This window comes from Mustela lutreola, chromosome 3 (genome assembly GCF_030435805.1).
Source record: "Mustela lutreola isolate mMusLut2 chromosome 3, mMusLut2.pri, whole genome shotgun sequence".
In the NCBI taxonomy this organism is placed as follows: domain Eukaryota; kingdom Metazoa; phylum Chordata; class Mammalia; order Carnivora; family Mustelidae; genus Mustela; species Mustela lutreola.
The window spans coordinates 165512259-165536465 of NC_081292.1; the positions used below are offsets into that span (position 1 = coordinate 165512259).

At 50.5% G+C, this 24207-nt stretch overlaps 3 protein-coding genes and 1 long non-coding RNA gene across 5 annotated transcripts in view; 3 read left to right on the forward strand and 1 right to left on the reverse strand.

The window, feature by feature from the left end:
* The first annotated feature begins 1442 nt into the window (after nt 1–1442).
* On the forward strand, nt 1443–2381 carry LOC131828155 (olfactory receptor 6B2-like). The gene has a single exon (XM_059168966.1). The coding sequence runs from the start codon at nt 1443–1445 to the stop codon at nt 2379–2381; it is 939 nt and encodes a 312-aa protein (XP_059024949.1).
* A 7019-nt stretch (nt 2382–9400) lies between these two features.
* Nucleotides 9401–10336, forward strand: LOC131828156 (olfactory receptor 6B2). Its single transcript, XM_059168967.1, has one exon. It carries the CDS (start codon nt 9401–9403, stop codon nt 10334–10336), a length of 936 nt encoding a protein of 311 aa, XP_059024950.1.
* Nucleotides 10337–18243: 7907 nt separating this feature from the next.
* LOC131827269 (uncharacterized) lies at nt 18244–20123 on the reverse strand. Its single transcript, XR_009351956.1, has 2 exons — nt 19205–20123; nt 18244–19025 (listed from the first exon to the last, which is right to left on the reverse strand). It is a non-coding gene; the product is annotated as an uncharacterized LOC131827269 (long non-coding RNA).
* A 45-nt stretch (nt 20124–20168) lies between these two features.
* NDUFA10 (NADH:ubiquinone oxidoreductase subunit A10) overlaps nt 20169–24207 on the forward strand; it is a 47541-nt gene continuing 43502 nt past the window's right edge. For both annotated transcript variants that reach the window (XM_059167524.1, XM_059167523.1), the window contains exons 1-2: nt 20169–20327; nt 23512–23680. In XM_059167524.1, coding sequence (XP_059023507.1) covers nt 20253–20327; nt 23512–23680 — 244 coding nt within the window. In that variant the 5' untranslated portion in view covers nt 20169–20252. The remainder of the gene's footprint in view (nt 20328–23511; nt 23681–24207) is intronic.

Genomic DNA, 24207 nt, shown 5'->3' on the forward strand with positions numbered 1-24207 from the left:
GATTGCAGGTAGGTTGGATTCATTAGTATTTCTTCTCTTCCACGTCCAGAAGTCTGGTGACATCCTATGGGTGCTGGGTGCATGGCCCACTGTCCTCCCTAGCTTCCTGCATCATGAGGGTTTCCCTCTATTTTTGTATTTTCTAGGAAAGTTCTCTGGGACTTGAGGACTAGGAGAAGAGGGAAGAGGGAGCAACTGTGTGCTGGTACCATATCTCCTTTGGCATCTTTGGCTCAGTCACATTATCATCTGCAACTCTTTTTTTCCATGCTTCACATCCCGTTCACTCCCCTTTGGGTTCATGGAGCTCGTCTTGTGTATTGACAATCATGCTTGGTGCCCGGCCCAGTGCACCTGGTCTTGGTGAATAATCCTTTTAATATACCATTGGATCCTCTTGGCTAGGATCTTGTTGAATATTTTGGCATCTGTGTTCATCAGGGATATTGGTCTGTAATTCCCCTTTTTAATGGTAGACCTCTCTGATCTTGTTGCCCCAGCCACCTTTCTGCCATCTGCTTTCTTTCCCCCAGAATTGGTTCAAAGTCCTCCCCTTGCTGATATTCCCCCCTCCTGGTCTCTTTTGATATTTTGATGTTATGGCTTTTTATCTTTTTTTGAAGATTTTTTTTTAATTTATTTGAGAGAGAGGGAGAGGTCGAGCACACACAAGCAGAGGAGGGGCAGAGGAAGGAGCAAGCCCTGTGGGGAACCCCATACATACCAGACTCCAGACTCGGTCCCAGGACCCCAGGATCACGACCTGAACTGAGGGCAGACACTTAACCAGCTGAGCCACCCGGGCGCCCCTGGGTTTTTATCATTTTACTCCTTTGTCATATTTTCAGGGGTTTTGAGATGGCACAAAGATAGGTATGTGACCGCTCTTCCCCCTTGGCCTGGGAGATTGCTACTGCTCCCCAAAACCCCAGCCTTGTGAGTGTGTCTGGGTCCAGGGTCTGACTAAACTAGGACACCATATCCCACCCCCATGAGCTGGGGGTGGGATATGGTGCTATCCCTTCCTCTTACAAAATCAACTCTGAAACCAAGCAGAAAAGTCAGTATCCACTGATTTAGAAAGAGCTTGCCAGATGACCACCAAAAGGCCCAAGCAAGGCTGGCTGCAGAACTAATTGTCTTTAGAATCTTAGGAGACCTCCAGCCTGTAGGAAAATAGGATCATCATGGGATATGTTGGGGAGGGTGTGGCAGGCATTCCCAGAGCCCCTGTTCTTAGCATGACCTGCCACAGACACTAGGAAACTCCGATGGGAAAAGCTTCACTTGAGACAGTTTCTGCTCCCTCTGCTGCTCATGGAGTCAAGCGTCCAATCTCTGGGTCAAAACTCTCCTGCAGGGTGAGCTTGGCCTTCTCCCCCAAGGACCCACAGCCCCTTACTCTGGAATGATGGTGTTTTGCAGGCTCCTAGCACACAAGGATGAGGGGAGAGAATGTCACCAAGGTCAGCGCGTTCATCCTACTGGGCTTCCCCACGGCCCCTTGGCTGCAGTACGTGCTCTTCCTCCTCTTCCTGCTCACCTACCTCTTCGTGCTGGTGGAGAACTTGGCCATCATCCTCACCGTCCAGACCAGTTCCTCCCTCCATAGGCCCATGTACTACTTTCTGGGCATTATGTCTTCCCTGGAAATCTGGTACGTCTCTGACATCATCCCCAAGATGCTGGGCGGTTTCCTCCTGCAGCAGAAACACATCTCGTTTATTGGCTGCATGACCCAGCTGTACTTCTTCAGCTCCTTGGTGTGCACTGAGTGCGTGCTCCTGGCCTCCATGGCCTACGATCGCTATGTGGCCATCTGCCACCCCCTGCGCTACCAGGTCATCATGACCTGGGGGCTCTGCGTGCAGCTGGTGGTCTTCTCCTTTGTGAGCGGCTTCTCCATCTCCGCCATCAAGGTATACTTCATCTCCAGTGCCACGTTCTGTGGCTCCAACGTCCTGAACCACTTCTTCTGTGACATTTCCCCCATCCTCAAACTGGCCTGCACAGACTTCTCCACGGCAGAGCTGGTGGACTTCATCTTGGCCTTCATCATCCTGGTGTTTCCCCTCGTGGCCACCGTGCTCTCCTACGGGCACATCTCTGTGGCTGTCCTGAGCATCCCTTCTGCCACTGGCCGCTGGAAGGCCTTCTCCACTTGTGCCTCCCACCTCACCGTGGTCACCATCTTCTATACGGCCTTGCTTTTCATGTATGTCCGGCCCCAGGCCATTGATTCCCGGAGCTCCAACAAGCTCATTTCTGTTCTGTACACCGTCCTCACCCCAATCATCAACCCACTGATCTACTGTCTTCGGAACAAAGAATTTAAGGCCGCCTTGAAAAAGGCTCTGGGCTTTGGTCAAGTTCCAGTGTAGGAGGGCATGCCTTGGCATTCTACTCTTCTAGAACATAATCTGAAAATACATATCCTCTCTGATGGGGCCATTTAATTTGTAATAATAGAAATTCCTTCCATCATTGTAAAGATTATTCCCACCTCTATGTTTCTCCCAGCTCATGGAGGACGTCAGTATCATAGGTGGTGGTCTACTTAGGCCCCTAGTGTCTTCATTTTGTATCTGAGCAAAGTGGAACTCGTGATTTTTTCTCATCCGTAAAATTGCTCTGCACATTTCAGGAAAGAACATAATACACTAGGTCATCTGAAGTATTAAACTCTTAAATAATTACAATATTTTAAAGAGTTAACTCTTAAACTACCTGGTGAAATGAGCCCCAAGTGTCTCCAAGTGTCCCCCTGTGGCCCCATGCAAGCCACATCCTGGGCTGGGCACCAGTGCATAAGCACTTACCCCTCGCCCATCAGCTGCTCAAAGAATCAGACATGATCTTGGGTCACCTGTAAAAATCTCAGATGCCCAGGCAGGCAGGGACTGCATCTAGGAACCCTCGCAGCTCAGCCCAGTGCTTGGTGGGCAGTCCACAAACATTTGTCAAGTTAATGCCCCGAGGTACAAAAAGGACCTTCTTGTCTGCAGGGAACATTCTGGAGCTCTCTCAAGACCCCAGCCTCCTCCTTCACGGAGCCCTACCCAAAGGTCATGACTAGGACCTAGCACCCTTCGAATGAGTGTTCTATGGGGGCGGGCATGCCAGGGCCCGACCTGGGGACCCCCAGGTCAGAACCTCGGGATTCAGCTCAGCATGTGCTCAGACCCTTAATACATTAGACAGCTCTCCAGATGACTCTGATTGTCTCCCGAGTTCAAAAACCAGTCTGTTGGACAACTGGGAGCGATTAAGAAAACATGAGGGCAGACACCCCCACAACACGACAGGGTTTGGGGACACATGGAGAATGGAGGGGGCCGTGGAGACCAGCGGACAACCCCAGGGTCTGGGGGCTGCTTGGGCACAGAATACTTCTCTCTGACAGGGGGTGGGGGGTGCTTAAGCCCTGCGCCCCCTTGCTATTCCCCCCAAGGGTCTATAGCTGCCACCCCTCCTGATGCCCCATGAAGGTAATGATGCACATAGGTCCTTTGTCATCTGCTGGTCGTTATTAGGAATTCTGTAAGTCATCGTGTTCATAACAACGGGGTGCCAAGCCTGCGTCCTGGAGCCTGTCTCACAGGTGGCCACGCTGCTCTCCATCTTGCTTGCTTCTTTGTTGGTTCAGCAGCCTGGTCTGTTCCCAGCTGCCCACCTGCCTGCATCAGGCCTGAGATCCATGTTGGAGGGACAGCGGATGGAGACTCGCCACCTGTGGCAGTCCTCAGTGCCCAGAGAGGCAAGGCAGGTGTGGCCACACTGGGGGTGACTGGAGTTCCACAGCCAAAGGGAAGAGGGTGAGCAGCCCATGGTGGGGGCAGAGGGAGGGTCTTCAGGGGGCCCCGTGGGGCTGGAAACAGGAGCAGGGCTGTTAAAGGTGGAGGATGGACAGGGCCCAGGCATGCTGGGCAGCCCCGGGTTACCAAGGCCAGAGGTAGGGGCTGCACAGTGCACGGAGAGCTCAGAGAAGCTGGGGCAGCTGGTGCCCTGGGCTCATGGGGGGACACTCATGGGTCAGGTGGGGGAAATGCTATGAGCCCATGGGCTGTGGCAAGCAGCAAATAGACCACGTGCAAGGGTGGGGATGGTGGGGCTGGTGAGGCAGGGAAGCTGTGGTGGAGGTCGCTGGAGCTCCCCGGGAGGGGTGATACCGCTTGGATGGTTGGGTGCCGTGGTGTGGTCTGCAGACTCTTCAAGAACCTTCTGGGGGGCTCCACGAGGGCTTCCAGATTCCAGGGGACCAAATGGAAAAAAGAGCTTCTGAAGGAGGGCAGAGGACGGGGAGCTCGTCTGGAGGGAAGCGGACGTTTGCGTGGGGCCACACTGATGTGGGGACCATCTGGAAGCCCCACATTACAGGGAAATCCTACAACATGAGCAGGACTGGGGTCCAGGGCCCAAGCACTCACACTCGGGCCAGGGGAGCCAGGGGCCTCCCCAGGGCTCAGGACGGTGATAGCATTGGGGATTTGGGGTGTTTGGGTTAAGGGATCAGGAATTTGGGGTTCATATCTGAAAGAACACTGCAAATAGAGGCAGTGTGCAGGTAACTGGGCAGCTGGGGGTAGGGGGTGGCAGGCAGGCCTGTCCTGGGCAGCTGAGGGCGGGGGGCATGGGGCAGGATGGTCGGAGGAGCGGGGACTGGGTGGGATTAGAGCAGAAAGGATGAGCAGGTCAGAAGTGAGGCACAGGGCGTCCCCACCTGACAAGTCCTTCCCTGGCGTGTGTGGGTGGGCAGAGGTTCTGAGCTGGGGGCTGAGACCTGCCTCGTGTTCTGCTGGCCTCTGTGACAGTGGTGGGGCTCACCCAGGGACGGGGACAGCACGGCCAGCCATTGGCTCTGGCCCCCACCCCTCCCACTGCAGTGGCAGCCTACTCTCCCCCTCCCACCACCCTCTCGCAGAGCACAGGCTCCTCTCCGTGCAGACACATGAGCCGGAGCCTCTCTGAGTGTGAGACCCAGGGCTGACCCAGAAACAGTGGCTCTGCAGGTCAGGAAAGCAGGACATCACCACCAAGGTATTTGCAGATGTAGCTGAACAGGGGCCATGGGGCATGCGTCCACACATTTACCCAGGGGCCCTCAGGCTGGGGTGTGGGGGGGCAGACAGCCCCAGAGGCACAGAGACCCAGCTAATTGGCGATATAGATAACATTGTCGGTGTGGCGGGGGTAATTGGACCCTGGAGTCCCTGTGCTCCAGCAGAAAAGACCACGACCATTCCCCCCAGCTGCTCAGGCAGCTTGCTTCTCCAGAGTGTGTTTGAGCCACGGCCGGTCACCGTGGCCAGCCTGCGAGTCACTGGATGAGGGGAGAAGCCACCCCTTCCCCAGCACGCAGGTGCAGGCATTCACAGTGAGGTTTCTGGAACCTGCAGGTAGGACCCAACGCCGTCCATGCTGATGGCCGGCTCATTTTGCTGTGATTTTTAGAGCATGATGACTGTGTGTGTGTGTGTACATGTGTGTGCATGCACAAGTGTGTGCACACGCCACCCCCTGCCACAGATATCCACACACCTGATCCAGGGCAGGGGCTGAGCAGGACCCCTCTGCAGGGTGGCTCGCGGGTGCTCCACAAATGGTCCTCAAACCTAGGGCAACCATGGCAAGCGCCCGGCTGCAGGTCCTGTGGGGCCTCGTTCTAACGTCACACGCAGCGGCCCATAGCCGCATCACACAGACTGTGCAGAGCTGAGGACCTCTGCCCCCAGGCCACCTCAGGTCCCCTGCCGGCCATCTGCTGGTAGGAGAGCCCTTTGGGGCAGGCAAATCGGCCCCGTGCTCTTTGCCATCTTCCCGAGAGGCCTCGGGGTGAAAGCCTTCTGTCACCAGAACTGCAGAGAGGGGGCCCACGAGGAGAGAACCCAGGATCCCCTCGCCTGCCCCACCTGGCCTTGCCGACCATGTGCAGCCATTGTCCAAGCATCACGGGCCTGGAACAGGAGGAAGACGAGGGAAAAGGAGATGAAATCCAAGTGGGGGTTGGGGTCTAGCCGGCAGGGATGCTCCAAGTCAGTCTCAGTGGTTCGATAAGCGTCTGCTCCTCGTGTGAGACCCGGCCTCACAGCCACTGGGGGAAGGTCGGCAGGACCTCCACGCTCTCTTCACAACTTGTCTTGACGTCTAAAATTATTCCAAGATGAAAGTTTATTTAACAAGAAAATGCAGCCGTTGTCCAAAGTACAGAAGAGGGAGAGCATGCCTTAAAGGGTCCTGAATTTGTAAATAAACACAGTCTTTTATATAACTGATTGATCTGGGTTGAATTAGCCAACTCACTAGTGATCAGTTACGACTCCGATTGATCAGCACAAACTCTCGGGCGCCTCGCTGTGCGGGGATGAGTGTCAGAGTCTCGGAGCTCCGCCAGGCTCCCCTGGGGGTTGGGGAGACTGCTGGCTTCGAGGAGCCCAGGAGCCCTCCTTCTGGGCTGCAGGCCCTGGGGCTGCCTGGCTGGGCAACAGGCATGGGGTGCCCAGCCAGCATGCAGAGAGGCGGCCTTCAGGACAGGATGCTGGGGGCCCTCTCCTGGCGGCTGTCTTCCCTGCTCTTTCTATAAAGGACACGGTAGGTTTGGTGTGGAATCCTAGAGCAGACAGTAAGTCTTCTGAAGTTGGTCCTCAGTTCGGAACCTCTCGCTGGGACTTTAAGGCTGAGTCTGCTGTGCTGGCCGTGGGGGCAGACCTGGCCCCGTGCTGACATGGGAGGACAGACATGTCTCCCCCAGGGCATAGCTGCACCCTGGAACAATTCCTTTCCAGAAATTTCTTTGTCAGCCCAGCCCTCATCTCTCAACTTCAGATTTGTGTAGCCACCAGGATATCCAGCCAGCACCCCATATACTCCTAGGAGATCCCCAACAATGTGGCCCCTGTGTGGCCCTCTCCTGCTCTTCCTACCTGACCAAGAGCGGGTGTCCTGGGCCAGAAACCCGAGCCTCAGACTCAGCACCTGCTGCCAGCCCAGAGGCCTTCCTCCTGTCTGTGAACTGGCCACTCTCACCGTCTGGTTTTTGCACCTGCTGTTCCCTCTGACAGAAACACCGTTCCCTGGTTTCCCAGGGGCCTCCTCATCACCATGCTGAGACCTCAGGGTGAGCAGCGCCTGCTCTGAGAGGGCTGGCTCCCTCTAGCCCCCCACTTAAAGATGCAGGGTGGCTAGTCCTCCACCCTCCCAGCCCTGGCTGGGCCTGAAGAATAAAGCCTCAGTCCAGTTAATAGGAGGAAGCTTGCCACTGTGCTGACTGTAGACCTCGGGGCCCTTTCCTAGGAACGGAAGGTGTGCTGAGGCTGCTGAGCGAGCATTTTCCTGTGAGATTTGGTGAAGGGCGGATGGGGGAGCCGCAGGGGGAGTAAGTGCAGGTGTGGGACCTGGGCTGCTGAGCAAGGTGTCCAGATCCTTTGTCTTCAGAGGCTAGGGCTCCGGGGGAAGGGGGAGCCCCTCGCTCCAAGGGGGTGACCTGCTGCAGGGGAGGTGGGGTCAGAGCGGTGACCTTCCTGCTTCTGCCAGTTTCTCCAACTCCCTCTCAGGCCAAGGTGCCATATTTCAGGGTGCGGGTCCTGAACCTTGTCCGCAGCTTTACTGCCTTGTCACTCCATGTCCGTGTCTACTCACCTCCCCAGCAGAGACGTGAGTGTCAACACAACAGCCTCATCTCTCACGTGGACCCCAGTGTGTGATCAAACATGGGCCTCAAAGAAAAGAGAAAGAGGCCAGTGAGAAGGGGACTGGAACTTATGAGGAGTCACTCTTATTGGAGCCTGGCAAGACAGTGTGGCTGGAGACAGAGGCCAGGTGATACCCATGGTTTGGGGGGTGTTGGCGTTACCGTGTCCCCCAGAGACTCTGCGGCTTCTCTGCAGGCTCATACCGCTGGCCTCTGCTGGGCATGCAGGTTCGGTCAACGCTGTCATCCTGTGCAAACCAGAATGTCCCCACAGGGCTCTCCCACCTTCTCCCATCCTATGGCCTCCTCGGGCCTTCATTGCGCTGGCAGTTCTGTACGCTGTGAGCTGTTTAGCCCTCTTGTGGCCTCCCGGTGGGTCTGCCCCAATGCCCTCTTCTCATCCCACCACCTTAGCACAGGTGCCCCCACCCCCAGCTCTGAGCAGACGGCCCAGGACACGCCCTGCACCTGCCAGGTAACCTAGATGACCCATCAGAGACTGTCCCCCAAGTTAGCAGGGGCCCAGGACCACAGCCCCTCCTGTGGGTCTGGTCTCCTTCCCTTGAGCTTTCTCCATACACCTCCCCACTCCTATCCACATTGGGACTCTGCCCTGGTTGGCTGGTGGCCTCAGCTTCTCTCTGAATTCCTTCTGTTCTGCCCAGTGTCCACTGCACTAACTTGGAGGAAACTTCCAGATCTGTCATGGCTCAGGGAATCACCAGGGGCCCTACTCTGCAGGTGTCCACCCAGAGGGTCCCTATGTGAGACTCACCCAGGGCTCAGGGCTCTGAGTCCTGGTCCTGCACCTGCCCTGGGGCTCCTGGCCCTCTGTCTGCTGCCTGGACACCATCCCCATGCTCCCAGTGGGTGTCCTCCCACAGGCTGGCCACAGCAGGAGCGCGAGCGATGTCCATGAGTGCATCGTGGTGTGTGTGCACACACTGTGTATAGTGGTTTGTGTATACTGGTGTGTGTGCATAGTTGTGTATTGTGTGTGCACATGTGTGTTTAGTAGTGTATGCACACACATGTGTGAATATGGCCTGTGTGCACACATGGGTGTGAATAGAGGTGTGTGTGCACCCATGTGGCTAGTGTTTTGTGTAGTGTTGCATGAGTGTGCACGTGAGTGTGTGGCATGGGGTGAGGGAGGTCAGGACACAACCAGCGACCCGGGACCCCTCCCTCACTTGCAGCAGCTCACTCCTCTGGGGGAGAAATGGGCGTGACAGCACTTGGTTCCCTCCATGGAGATTGTTCCAAGCCGTGGAGCGAGGTCCAGAGATCGAACAGCAGCCTTGGCTGTCTCTGAGACATAGGAAGAAAACAAAATAAAATAAGGCTCCATCATGATCCGTCACAATGGAGGTCCTGGTGGGAATGGATGCCAGCGATGGCCAGGGAAGGCATGTGTTTGCCTGTAAGACAAGACCCCATACCAGAGAGCACAAATGAACCCACCCTTGCTCCCGGCTCTCCCTCCCAAAGAGCCAGGCAGGCAGGTCCTTGTTTCAGCCGTGCACAGCTGCCCCTGGGCACACCCCTCTCCCTGGCTCTGGCTGGGTTACAGCTTCGGGTTTTCCTACTCGAAGACATAACCACAGAGCTGACACTGCTTGTGGGGCCAAGGTGAGCTCGGTCTTCTCCCCTGAGGCCCCACAACCCCTCACTCTGGAATGACAGTGTTTTGCAGGCTCCCAGCACACAAGGATGAGGGGAGAGAATGTCACCAAGGTCAGCGCGTTCATCCTACTGGGCTTCCCCACAGCCCCTTGGCTGCAGTACGTGCTCTTCCTCCTCTTCCTGCTCACCTACCTCTTCGTGCTGGTGGAGAACTTGGCCATCATCCTCACTGTCCAGACCAGCTCCTCCCTCCATAGGCCCATGTACTACTTTCTGGGTTCCATGTCTTTCCTGGAAATCTGGTACGTCTCTGACATCATCCCCAAGATGCTGGGCGGTTTCCTCCTGCAGCAGAAACACATCTCGTTTATTGGCTGCATGACCCAGCTGTACTTCTTCAGCTCCTTGGTGTGCACTGAGTGCGTGCTCCTGGCCTCCATGGCCTACGATCGCTATGTGGCCATCTGCCACCCCCTGCGCTACCAGGTCATCATGACCTGGGGGCTCTGCGTGCAGCTGGTGGTCTTCTCCTTTGTGAGCGGCTTCTCCATCTCCGCCATCAAGGTATACTTCATCTCCAGTGCCACGTTCTGTGGCTCCAACGTCCTGAACCACTTCTTCTGTGACATTTCCCCCATCCTCAAACTGGCCTGCACAGACTTCTCCACGGCAGAGCTGGTGGACTTCATCTTGGCCTTCATCATCCTGGTGTTTCCCCTCGTGGCCACCGTGCTCTCCTACGGGCACATCTCCGTGGCTGTCCTGAGCATCCCTTCTGCCACTGGCCGCTGGAAGGCCTTCTCCACTTGTGCCTCCCACCTCACCGTGGTCACCATCTTCTACACGGCCATGATCTTCATGTATGTCCGGCCCCAGGCCATTGATTCCCGGAGCTCCAACAAGCTCATTTCTGCTGTCTACACTGTCCTCACCCCAATCATCAACCCACTGATCTACTGTCTTCGGAACAAAGAATTTAAGGCCGCCTTGAAAAAGGTTCTTGGGCTAGGTCAGTCTTCATAATAGGACAACCAAAACTTTTGGAAATCTGATTGGTAGGATAATAAAATGCTATCTTTTATTGTACTTTCCGCTTTTTTAAAGTAAATCTACAAATGAAACTTGGCAAATTATAGAACCACGCAGAAATCATAAGCCTTTATCTGCTTTTGTTTTCCCAAAGGGCAGCGGTCACTTTGGGTATATTTTGAGGTTTTTATGGTTGCAGTTGTGAAGATGCTTTTATGTTTCTTTCATTCGGTGTGATGCTTGAGTGACTCCTTCATGGTTCTGCATGTAGCAACAATTCACGCATATGGTGTATAATATTGCACCGTGTTGATATATCACAGTGTGCTATGCATTGACTGTGCCGACCGTGTTAGAGACGGAGCCTATCATCACTACGGTTAGTGTCACGGTAAACACTCAGACTCATTTGTTTTCACTAATGCACATTCACTACTGCTAGCTGTGTGCCTGGGTGGATTGAGATTCACGGAAGCGACACCAGTAAGTGCTGCCGTAGGAGGTATGTGTTTGGGCAGTTTTAGTAGGAAATGCCAAACTGTTTTCCAGGGCAGGTACACCGGTTTTTCTCCCCCACGAGCAGTGTGTGAGGGTCCCAGCAGCCCAGAGCTGCCCCACCATTTGGTGTCCTTGTAGTCCCCCCAGGGACAAATGCTGAGTGCCCCAGTGACGTTAGGGTCCGCTGTCATGGGTGTTTGCCTTCTCAAGCGCCCATCACCACCATGTCCCCTAGTCTCAGATCTAGTTGCTGTTTCTTTTTAATATTTTTTTTAATGGGCATTTTTTTAAAGTTTTATTTATTTATTTGACAGACAGAGATCACAAATAGGCAGAGAGGCAGGCAGAGGGAGGGGGGAAGCAGGCTCCCTGCTGAGCAGAGAGCCTAATGCGGGGCTCAATCCCAGGACCCTGAGAACATGACCTGAGTGGAATGCAGAGGCTTAGCCCACTGAGCCACCCAGGTGCCCCCAGGTGGGTATTTTTGCATGCCTCTGTGTTGCATTTACTACAAAAATATCCTAGTTCCTGGGCGTGCCTTTTCTCTCCCGTAAGGGTGTCTTCCAATGAGGAGCACTGCTTGATGCTGACATCTAGTCTGTCCATTTTATCCCATTATGTTTGGTTTATTTTCCATTTAAAAGGAGGGCTTATCTAGGAGCACCACCTGAATGGCTCAGGGGTTAAGCCTCTGCCTTCAGCTTGAGTCATGATCTCAGGGTCCTGGGATTGAGTACCACATCAGGCTCTCTGCTCAGTAGGGAGCCTGCATCCCCCCCTCTCTCTGCCTACTTGGGATCTCTCTCTCTGTCAAATAAATAAATAAAATCTTAAAAAAAAAAAAAGAATGGTTTGTCTATTCCAAGTCATAAAGACATTCTATTTAATTCTAGAAGCTTTATTGTTTTATCTTTCATGTTTAGATTTATAATCCATCTGAAACTGACTTTATTTTTTAGAGGTATGTGGTACAGGTTAAAGTTTATCCTTTTCTGTGTGGATAACAAATTGACCTGCACCCATCGTGTCTTGATATGACATGTCTTCCCTGCTGCAGCGTCGCCCTTTCTGTAAACCAAATTTCTATCTATCCACCCATCCTCCTCTTTTCAGACTCTGCATCCCATTCCATTTGTCTGTGTGTCAGCTCCCGCCCCAGTGCTGTGCTGTTGTAGTTACTATGGCTTTTTTATATACTGACATCTGGTATTAAATCCTCCATCCTTGTTCTTGTTTTTCAAGATTGCCTTGGTTATTCTTAGCCCTTCCCAAATGGGTCTTGGGGGATATAAATGTGAGCATCAGCTTGTTAATTTCAACACAAGAAAAATTTGCTGGATTTTTTTAAATTGGGATTGTAATGAACCTATAGATCATTCTGGAAAGAACTGTCATCTTTATAATTTTGAGACTCTTAATCTAAGAGCAAGAGACACATGCCTATATTCATTCACAGCTCCCTCAACTTCTTAATTCTGTTTCATGATTTCCAGCTTATTGATCTTTCACATTTTTCGGCATACACTTGAGTTTGGGGTGTTTTGTTGTTGTTTTTTTTTTTTTTAACTAACACAAATGGTAACTTTTCTGTTTACATTTTTATTTCTTAAATTAAAAAAAAAATACCTCTGTTCCTTTGTTGCTGGTCCATAGAACAAAATCTTTAAACTTTCTTTTTTGGAATAATTAGATTTACAGGACTTGTAGAAAAATATGGAGGGAGGCTCTCTGTGTGCTTTGCCCAGCCTTCCCCCATGACACCATCCTACATGATGAGTTTGGCATCAGGACCAGACAACGGACTTCAAGGCACTCCACACAACAGATTCCCGTCATCCCACCCGTTATACATGCAGTCATGTGTGTGTGTGTGTGTGTGTGTGTGTGTGCGTGCGTGTGTGTGTGCACGCGTGTGTGGACACACGTGTGGCTCTGTAGTTTACCACCTGCCTAGCTTGGGGAACTAGCTCCTTCAGGGCATGTGGAATGTTCCATCCCTTCAGGACTCACACTTGACCGCAATCTTTTGATATTGGTTCTTTCCATTCAAAGGCATCCTCTCGGGGTCCATCCAGCTGTGGTGCGTCAACAATCTGTTTTTTTGTTGCCACCACGAGTTCTGCCCCAGGGCTGAGCCGTTCACCTGCTGAAGGACAGGCTGCCAGCTGTGAGGCATGACCGTGCAGGCAACACTCACTCCAGGTTTCTCCATGAAGCCAAGTTTTCGTGTCTCTGGGTAAGCGCCCAGGAGACCAGGTGCTCACTGGCATCGCTGTTGTGTTACAGCTCACTTTCAATGCTAAAGGGAACCACCAACCCTTGGGCAGAGAGGCTGTGCTGTTCTCTGCTCCTGCCAGCAGCGAGTGAGTGAATGGTTCCTGCATCTTGCCCCATCGGTGTCATCACCACATCTCCCTCAACCTTTCTGGAAAGTGTTCAGTGGCACCTCATTGCAGTTTAATCTGCATCCCTCTAACAATGATTTTGAGCCTCCTTCCTGTGCTCACTGGCTGCCTGCCCATCCCTGCAGTGAAGTCCGTTCACATCTCTATCCTGTTTTCTTTAAGATTTATTTATTTGAGAGAGAGAGGGAGAGAAAGAGAGAGCGAGCGCAAGAGTGAGGGGAGGGGCAGAGGGAGAGAGAGAATCTCAAACAGACTCCAAGCTAGTGGGAAGCCCAATGTAGGGCTTGATCACAAGACCCTGAGATCACGACCTGAGCCAAAACCAAGAGTTGGGCGCTCAGCTGCCTGAGCCATTCAGCCGTGCCTCCTGTTTTCTAAGTGGATTTTTAATGAACGTTTAGTTTTGAGAGTTCTTTCCATATTCTAACCGATGTGAGCCCTTTGTCAAATTGTACACCTTTTCTTCCCATCTGATGTCTGCCTTTCCATTTGTGTAAGGTCCCTCCCTGATGGAACAAACATTTAATTTTTGCTGAGTTCCCCCTTCTTTGTATCATGCTCTTGATGTCAAGTCCCCAAGAATTCTTTCCCTTATCCCAAGTGCTGGAAACTGTTTTCTGAAAGCTGTATAGTTTTACATTTACATTTAGGTCCATGATCTATTTTGAGTTAGTTTTTGCATGTGGTATGAAGGTCACATCAAGGTTAATTTGTGTGTGTGTGTGTGTGTGTGTGTGTGTGTGTGACCTTGGATGTCCAGTTTCTGCGATACCAGTGTGCAAGAAGCTGTTCTTCCTTTACTGAATCATGTTTGCACCTTTGTAAAACATCAGTGGAGGATGTTTTCGTTAGTTTGTTTCTGGTCCTCTATTCTGTTACATGGTCTATGTGTCTGCCCATCCCACCAGGACTATGCAGACTTGAGAAAGGTAGCTACCTGATAAATTCTTAACATTGCAAGAATGACTGATTCCCCTACTTTATTCTTCTTTTTCAAAATAATTATGGCCATTCTAGGGCCTGTACGTTTCCTTATAAATTTTATAATAAGCCTGTTCATGTGTACAAAAAATTCTGATGGAGTTTTGACAGGAACTGCATTAAACCTACAGATCATTTTGAGAATGGCATTATTGTTCTGCCAACTCCTCCAATGCAGGGACACAGCAGGTCTCTCCGCTGATTGATGATTTCCTCTGACTTCTTTCCCCAGTGGTCTGTGGTCTCCAGCATACAGACCCCATAAATGCTTTGCTGGATCATACCTAACTATTACTTTTTTGGGGGGGAGCAATCATAAATAGTATTGCATTTTTAAATTTCAGCCTCCTCTTCTTGTTGGTAGTATACAGAAATGCAGATTTTTGTGTGTTGACCTTGTAACATGCAAGCCCACAGACCTCATTTATTAGTTCTAAGGGTTTTTCTGGGTATATTGCTTTGGATTTGCTACATAGTCAGTCATGTATTCTATGAGTAAAGGCAGTCTGATTTCTTCCTTTCATATGCTTTTTATTCCTGCCTTTCTGTACTGTTCAGGATTCCAAGGATCTGTTGAATGAGAGCAGGGACAGTGGTTATCTTTGCTGTCTCCTCTCGTATAAGGGTTAGAAGGGAAGCATCACACTTTCACCGTGCAGTGTGACATCAGCCGTGGCTCTTTGCAGACGTCCTTTACCAAGTTGAAGCAGCTACCCCTCTATTCTCTGCTTGTCAGGGTTTGTTTTGTTTTGTTTTTAAGTGAATGAGTGTTATGGTTTGCCAAATGTTTTTTCTACTGGCAGGTGTTCTGATCACTGATTCTTCTTCTTTACCTGTTAAGGTGGATTGCAGTGACTGACTCTTGAATATCAAGTCAGACTTGAAACCTTTAAACAAATTCCATTTGGCAGTAGGGTGGTCTTCATTTTCTATTCATTGCTGGTTTCAATCTGTTAATGTTTCGTGGAGAATTTTTGTGCCTAAGTTCACGAGATGAATTGGTCCATAATGTCCTTTCCATTTTTTTGATACTATCTTTGTCTGTCTGGGAACCATAAAATGGGCTTGGGGACATTCCCTCTTCTTCTATTTTTCAGAGGAGACTGTATAGTGTTAAATCTTTAAGTGTTTGGCAAAATTCCCCAGTGAAATCATCTGGGCTGGAAATTTCTTTTTTGAGGGGAGTGGGCAAATTTTAAAATAACAAATTCAATTTGGGTAATTCAGGTTATCAAATAATTGTTAGGGCTTACATCTGTTTTCCTTTGTATTTCTTTCCTCTGCTTCTTTCCTCTTACCTTCTGGTTGGAAACCTTTAAATTTTTTAGAGATCCATCTTGATTTAGTTATAGAGTCATAATAATAATTCAACTTGCGGGCGCCTGGGTGGCTCAGTGGGTTAAGCCGCTGCCTTCGGCTCAGGTCATGATCTCAGGGTCCTGGGATCGAGTCCCGCATCGGGCTCTCTGCTTGGCAGGGAGCCTGCTTCCCTCTCTCTCTCTCTCTGCCTGCCTCTCTGCCTACTTGTGATCTCTCTCTGTCAAATTAATAAATAAAATCTTAAAAAACAAACAAACAAAAAAAAACCAAACAAACAAAATAATTCAACTTGCGTAGGAGGTGGTATTTGGGCAGTGCCATTCTGTATGGCATGGTCTCCTTCACGGTTGCTCAATCACAACCTGTCTTCACTGCTTCGCCACTTCGGGCTAATAGTCAACCTTCGTTGACATCCTTGGACCCTCCCTACTTTCTCAATGTGATTGCTCCACCTCCTCCACATACATTAGACATGCTTCAGCCATTCGATGTGATCTGAGCAGCTCACGAAGGAAGGTCTATTCTGTTCACGCCCCCAACACAGTTCTCCCTTCATTCAGAATTTCTCAGGGTCTTCTCGCTACATCTTCTCTTCTTTGGAAACTCCTGTAACTACGCATAAGGGGTGGTTTCCGCTGGAAACATCCCTCAATGTTCCTTCTCCTCAGAATGTCTTTGTTTCCCCCTTTACACCTGAAGGACAGCTGTGCTGGGTGCAGGAGTCCAAGCCCAGGGACTCTTTCTTCCTGTGTGTGGATGGACAGCCCCCCCAGTGCCACAGGCTGAGCCCAGAATCACTGGCAAAGGGGGTAGTCTGGAGTCCACCGACAGGAAGTGGTTGGAGAAAGTTAAAGAGGAGTACTTCCCAGGTAATGTTATTAATTCAGTGTTATTCTGATAGCGTGACCTTAAAGATGGTCCAAAGTGAAAACTACAGCCCATCTCTCTCATGAATATACATGAAAAATTCTTTAATATTTGCAAATAGGACTCAGCAATATACAAAAATCATGACAGTATGACCATGGGGGATTATTCCAGGGATACAAGGCTGGTTCAGTGTTCAAAAACCAGTCACTGAGATCCACCATATTAACAGGAAAGTCACATGCTTCTATCAATAGATGTGGGGAAATTGCTTAACAGAGTCTAATGTCATTCATGGCAACAATTCTCAGGAAGCAAAGAACTGAAGGAGCTTCAACTTCCTAAAGCACATTTATAAATTTCCTGGAGTTAGCATCACACTTCGCTGAAACCTGAGTGTTTATCCCTAAGAAGGCAATGAATTCAGCTCTTGTCACCACCGTCCATCACGGAACTGAAAGTTCCAGACGGGAAAAGAAGTGAAGGGCATCCGGGCTGGAAAGAAGGAAATAAAGCCGCTCTTTTCTACAGATGACATGACCATTTGAAAGGACTAAACGGTTTTTAAGTACTTAGGTGTAGATCTAACAAAACTGAGAACCTCCATGCTGGAAAATGTGTGGTGTTGGTGGCAGGAGTTAGGGAGCAAAGAAATGGGGGGGGGGTCTGCTGTGCATGGGTGGGAGGAGTCAGCACAGCAAAGGGGCTCATGCTCCCCAAACTGATACGCAGGTTTAACACAATTACTGCCAAAATCGCAGCAAGAGTTTCCATACATGCAGAGAAGATGATCCTAAAATTTACACGAAGAGGCAAAAGAAGTGGAACAGCTAAACCAATTTTGAAGGAGAATAAAGTTGGCGGAATTAGCCTGTTGACGCTGAGACTACTCTATAGCTAGTTGTCAATCTGGGGTATTGTTGAGAGACACACAGATGATGATGGGACAGAAGAGAGAAGCCCCATGTAAATACCACCGTCTTTAATCAAAGACTTTCCTGAGATAATTGCATATTCACATGCAGTTGTAAGAAATAAGAGAGATCCTTTGTGAAGTTTGCCCCATTTCTCCCAATGATCACACTTGTGTAACTAAGGTTACGCAAGGATGCGGATGCTGATTCTGTCCATCACTTTGTTCAGGCTTCCCGCATTTCCCATACTTCTTTGTGTCGGCCTCGGTGTGTGTGCTGTTTTAGAGAACACTTTCATCTGTGCAGGTTTTGGGTCCACCACCACACTCAAGACACTGCTCCACCCACCACTATGTGGAATCCTTGAGCTGGTCTTTTATACACACCACCTTCCTCCCACTGACTGCAAACCTACCCCCATTGCTAACCCCTGCAGCAACTAGTGTCCTCTGTCTCCAAAATGGCATTTCAAGGTGTTATGTAAATGGAGTCACACCACCTCAGAAGTCATTCTCCATGAAGTGCGGGTCCTGTTTGTTCTTTCCCCCTTCAGTGTTGCCCGCACTCCATGGTGTGCACCTGTCAGTCTGCTCGCCACCCCCCTCTGAAGGACATCCCGCCTGACTCCAGTGTCTCCCTATTATATAATACAGCTGCCACAAACATCTATGGACAGGGTTTTGTGGGGGACCCAAGTTCTCAGGGAAGCAGAAGTCAGAGATGACATGGGGAGAATACGGCTCAAGACCTAGATCATGCTGTACCTGCAGCTGATGCTTGCACAGAACTGCCTGGGTCCAGTGAGGTTTCTGTCACATGCCTTACATGGTGGGTCGGTGCTGACTGTCAGGGGTTACACAATATCTCAGATGGAGACTTGACAGGGTAGGATTTGGGGGCTAGTGCTCTACAGGTGTACACAACATAAACATGAATTTTATTAGTAAAGTCTCACAAGTCATGTGATCTCAGGATTGAGCTAGTATCTCCTATCAATCCAGAAACATCAACTTTTTCTTATGAACCGATACTGAATTTTCTCTCATTTGGTTTCACCATTATAGTGATTATACAATCATTCAAACTGCAGCTGGACAGAAGTGTAACTTGCAGGATATTTATAAACGAGGTTCATTTGGATGTGAATTTCCCAAGCTCACAACTTCCTTCTCCAGTGTTTCTGGACAGGGAAGGACAGTATTGGTTGGAGCTGGCTATGGAGGTCCCCTAACAGAGTGCTTATGAATGGTCTCACAAGGAGGAACAGTTGAAACATATTCTCTATTTCTGTGTACCAAGAGCTTAACTTACTCTAGTTACAAGATTCATGTCTTTAAATAAATGTTGGTTTACAAAAAGTAGTTGGGAAGCATTATACAGAACATCCCTTACTTCAATATTCATCATGAATGTTAGTGTTCAGAGCTGGGCCTCATGGACTCTGTCCCCTGTTGTTCTGTCTCAGGATCCATCCCTGGAGGAGGTACCAGGGGGGAGAGGAGCACAGGTCTGGAACAGGGAGGCAGCTCCCAAAACAGATGGTGGAGAGGGCCTGAGAGGCCTGACTGTGCCTCACCTGGCAGGGATTGTGACTGTGGCCTCCATCCCTGTCTCACTCTGTCTTCAGGACCTGTTGCTCACACAAGGACTTAAGTATTGGGTAGGAACATAAAGGATGGGTCTTCATCCGGGGTACAGCTGGGAAAGAAAACAGGAGCGCCAGAGGCAGTATGTGAATGGGACAGATAACAAAGCAAGGTAAGAGGACAGGGAGCCCTTACCTGAATTCTGACCCCAGAGACACGGGATGTGGAGGGAGGCCTTGGGTAGGTGGTGATCCCATGGGGGCTAGAGGACTTAGGGCTCCCTGGTCACACCTGCTTATTGGAGGTGCACCTGCAACGTGGCAGGAGCTTTGATTGGGGACACGGTGGGGCAGGACGTGAACAGAGCACCCGCTCTCCAGGAACGAAGAGTTTAGAACAGTGTTTCTTTCAGTGAGGACCATTTCCCTCGCAGTTCAGGACCCATACCAGATCTTCTACGTCGCTCTGGCTCCGCGGACTAGGACTCTGCATTGCGGACCGGCAGGAATTTTCTAATGAGAGAAATATCCGCTCAAAGACCTTCTTTCCAGAACCGCATTCCCACCCCACCGTACAATTCCACAGTCATTCCAAAAAGCTGAGAACCAAATGAAGTTAAACGACAGAAAACTTCGGGAGTTAAGAACCGTGAGCCCAACTTGGTGAGATGCTAAAACCCTTCCCAACGGCAGACTAGTAGGGGGAAAAAACCCCGCGTTAAAGTCCTGGAGGATTGCAGTGACGGAGAACCCACGGCGCGTGTGCGTCCGGACGCCTCCGAGGTGTTAACGCCCTACCAGGCCTGGGGCCCGTGGTCACGCGTCCGGGAGGACGGGGACCCCTGCCTAGCGCCCTGGGACGGAGAGGCAGTGTCCACCGTCGCGGCGGCTCCTCTCCCTGCCCCGCCCAGTCCGGAGCTGCTCTCCGGGCTCGGGCTGGCATCGGGCTACGGAGACGTCTCGCTGATCTTCTGGTCTGCACCAGCCCACCCAGGGGATGTGCCGGGTGCAGTAGCTGCCCGCCCGCGGGCGGTGTCGAGTCCGCACCCCGCACGACCTCGTGGCCCCCACAGCTCCCCAGCGCCTCTGTCACGGCCCCAGGCCCAGGTCGGGCGGCCGAATCCTGAAAGGCCCGGGCAGACCTAGAGCCAGACCAAACCGCCAGCAGCCCCGACCCCAGACCAGCTGCTCTCAGCGCCTGCGCGCACTGCCCGGAAGCTCCCGACAGGCGCCGTACGGGCACCCTGTCCGTGACGTCACAGCGGAGCGCCGGGCGCGGAAGAGGGCCCCGTCGCGACCGCGTCCCCTCAGGTCCTTGAGCCGGTGCCGACAGAGGAGCGATGGCCTTGAGGTTGCTGAGAGTGGTCCCCGCGTTTGCGTCGGCTCGGGGCCTGGCAGCGGCCGCCCACCGCGTGGTGAGGCGGCGAGCGAGGAGCAGGCGGGCGGGCGGCGGGTGGTGCTGGCCTGCCCTCCCGGCGCCCACCCTTCCTCTACCCGGGCCTCTGGGCAGCGGCTCCCGGGGTCACTCCGGGGAGCTCCCCGTGCCCCCAGCGTTTTTGGTCCCGAGTCGCGGCAGAGCTCATAGGGGCCGGGAGCTTCTCCAGTCAGGACGCTGGGGACGGTGGTGAATCGGTGTCCCGGCTGCCTTGGTGTGGGAGGTCAACTTGCGGGTGCCTCGGTGCAGTTACGCGCCGTGTGGGTGAGCCGGGGGAGCCTGGGTGGTGTTTATCCACGGACGATCCTAGTGGCGCTGTCAAGCCCACTTACGTTTCGGCCCTTGCTAGGCCCACATCCAGGGGATGTGACCTGGAGCAAAACCCGAAGAGAAGGCGTTTCGGTTAGATCGGAAAGGCTTAGGGGACTTCCCAAGGTAGACCACCGGCAGGGTGACATCAAGGCAGAGGGAATACAAGAAACAAAAGAACTGAGGCATCAAGGCAGAGGGAACACAAGAAACAAAAGAACTGAGGCCGGAAACCTAAGGAAACTTTATTTTATAACCGCGGTTGTAGAATCGCTTCTTTCCTTGCTAATGCCTCCCACTGCATCCGTGTCAGATTGATCATAAAGGGACTTGCTTGATCTGCGTGCTAAAGATTCTCTTCAAACGATTGTGAATAGAACAGTGTAATAGTCTTGCTAAAAAGCTATATATATGTGTTTTCAGAAGATGACTCAGGCCACCAAAGAGAAGAAATAGACAAGTGGTCACCTTTTTAAATATTCAGTGTCGTGGGAGTTGTGTCAGTGGAAGTGAGGGACCCAGAATTAAGGGGGTGCTACTCTGCTGCAATGTGAGTACTGGACAGACCCCCTTGTAACAGTTTGTTCCTGGTACCCTCTGCAGGGGATGTAGATGAACTTCAGTAAGTCCAAAGAAAAAGGAAGGAGATGGAAAGGGAATACGCCTTGTTACTTAAATAATAAAAGGAATTGGAGATGTGTCATGAAAGATCTACTGTTCTGTGTGATTTTAGAGAGCAGTAAACGGGACCAAGGATGGGAAATTGTAGAGAACTGTATCATAACTCTATAAAAAAGCACTTTCTGAAGATTTTCAGTCAGTAAATGGCCGATGGCTTGATCACTTTGTGCCTCATCTGTGCTATGATCAAGCTGTGGCCACACAGGAAAGCAGTTTGCACATGGCTCATAGGTAGCCTGGAGGAGAGAGTGGTTAATTTCTAGGATGCAGGGTATGATAAGATTAACACCCCCGTATGCCCCTCATGTGCTGTTCTCTAGTCCACTTGGCATACGTTTCACTGGACTTGCTGATCTTGCAGTGCTCTTGTCCTTGGACTTTTGTGCTTACTGTGTCCTCTGCCTGAAAGACCCTCTTCCAGATGTCCACTTGACCAGTTCCCTTGGCACTTTCTAGTCTTGGTTCAAATGTCACTCTTCCTTCAAAGGCTCCTTGGCCTCCCAGTATAGCCTATGGCCGGTCCTATATACTGTGCTGCCCTCCACAGTGATTATTTAATATGCTGTGTATGGTGGATGCCTGAGCAACACAAATTTGAACACATGGGTCCACTTCTTTGCTGATTTTTTTTTTTTTTTGGATAGGTACAGTGTTATAAATGTATTTTCTCTTTATGATTTTCTGAATGTTTTCTCTGGCTTACTTTACTTTAAGAAAACTGTATAATACATATATAAAATATGTGTTATTTGACTGTGTTATCAGTAAGGCTTCCGGTCAACAGTAGGGTATTAGTAAAGTTTTGGGGGAGTCAAAAGTTGTACGTGAATTTTCAAGTGCAGGGGGGTGGGGAGGTCAACACCCCAGTGCCTGCATTGTTCAGAGCTCAACTGTTATTAATTTTTGTTTTGTTGTCCCGTTGAATCCTTTGGCTCATTTCCATATCTACGTTGTCTAGAAAACATGCTTTGCATTGTGTAGGCTCTTAATAAGTACTTGTTGAATGATTAAATAGGTGAGTAAATGGTTTTTGGCTATTTTTAATACTTTGAAAATAAGCTGTGCACTCCTGTTTTTCCTTATTCTTTCAATAGTCCTCGCTGGTCCATACAACCTTTATGTATACTAAGGATTGTGCTGCTTGCCTTTTGATTGTGTTTCTTCCTTGATGTGTGTGTTTTGTGTGTGTGTTGGTGGGGGTAGATCATTTGGCCTTTGAGTAGAGAATAGACTGGATTTATTGGAGATAGGACATGAGGCAGGTATTGAACCATAGACGAGAGGCGTGAACATGTCTGCAAAAGCATTGCAGTGGGGATAAGGAGGAGACAGTTGGTTCCAGAGAGATTTCAGAGTTATCAGTAGGATTTTGTGAGTGATGATAGGGTTGGAGGAACGTTGAGGGTATCCAACATGATTCCCATGTGTGCTTGGATTTGCTTGGTAAATTGTAGATAGGGAGCTTGGGAGGGAGAGCAGATTGAGGTGTTAGGGTATGTTAAATTTCAGTTTTTTTTTTTTTTTTAAACGATTTTTTTTAAATTAATTTGACAGAGAGAAATCACAAGTAGACGGAGAGGCAGCCAGAGAGAGAGAGAGAGAGGGAAGCAGGCTCTCTGCTCAGCAGAGAGCCCGATGCGGGACTCGATCCCAGGACTCTGAGATCATGACCTGAGCCGAAGGCAGCGGCTTAACCCACTGAGCCACCCAGGCGCCCTAAATTTCAGTTTTAAGCCTGTTAACTTTCAGGTATTTTCAGGACCACTAGATGGAGCTGTTTAAAGACAGGTAACCTGGTCCAGAGCTCAGGACAGAAGTCTGGCCTAGAAAAAGGCTCCATTACCTTCCTCTCTATTGTCCCTGTCCTTTCTCCCTGCCTTTCTCCCTTCCATCCATCCATGCATCCATCCATCCATCCAACTTCTATCAAACGTGGTATGCATATTCTGTTCCAGGTACTGTTCTAGGCCCTGAGGATTTAGCCATGAACAAAACAGACAGTCCCCCCATCCTTATGAAATTACACTGGGCTGGAGTAGGGATACCGGTAATTAAACAAGTAAATAGGTAATTAAAATGTAGATGTTGGCATTTTTATCACCAAGGGTCTTCTTGGCGTTTTTACCTAATAGCTGCTGTTTCCCACAGTAACCAGATGCTGTTGTGTTTTTCAGGGAGGAATTCATACAAGTGTACAGTGCAAACTACGGTATGGCCCTTTGGCCTACATACTTGGTGAAAGAACAACCAAAAGATTCACAGAACACAGCAAAGTGATAACTGTAGATGGCAATATATGTTCTGGAAAAGGCAAGCTCGCCAAAGAAATAGCAGAGAAATTAGGTATGGACTTCTGTCGCTGGAGTGCCTTCCTCCCAGCTGCACGGCTGCTTGTCTGAGTTTGATTTTACTTTAACATTGACTAGACAGAATTGGGCCCTGGGCAGGTGTTTCACGTTTTTAAAATGCATTAAAAGCTGTTTTAATGTATTAAGTTTATTGAAAAATTTAAAACCCCTACTGGTTGTCAATTTGACTTGGAATTCTTTCTTGATAATTTGCTCTTACTTGAGCTTTGGAGCAGTCCTCTGAGTAGGGCAGTGATTACTGCTGTCACTCCCAGAGGATAAGAAGCTGCTGCTGAGGCTGGTTGGTGCAGAGCCAGGCTCTGAACCCTGTTCCCGTCGAGTACGACTGGCTGGTGCTCACTCATACATGTGGGGCTCCCACAGTGCTGGGCCACCCTCCTTTTCAGGAGGATCTCCCACGGGGGCGGGGAGGGTCTCTGGGGGACCTCTTCCTGCAGCTGTTCTGGACACATCATCTTCAGCGTCCTGTGCAAACACAGGTGTGAGGGTAACTTTGCCCAG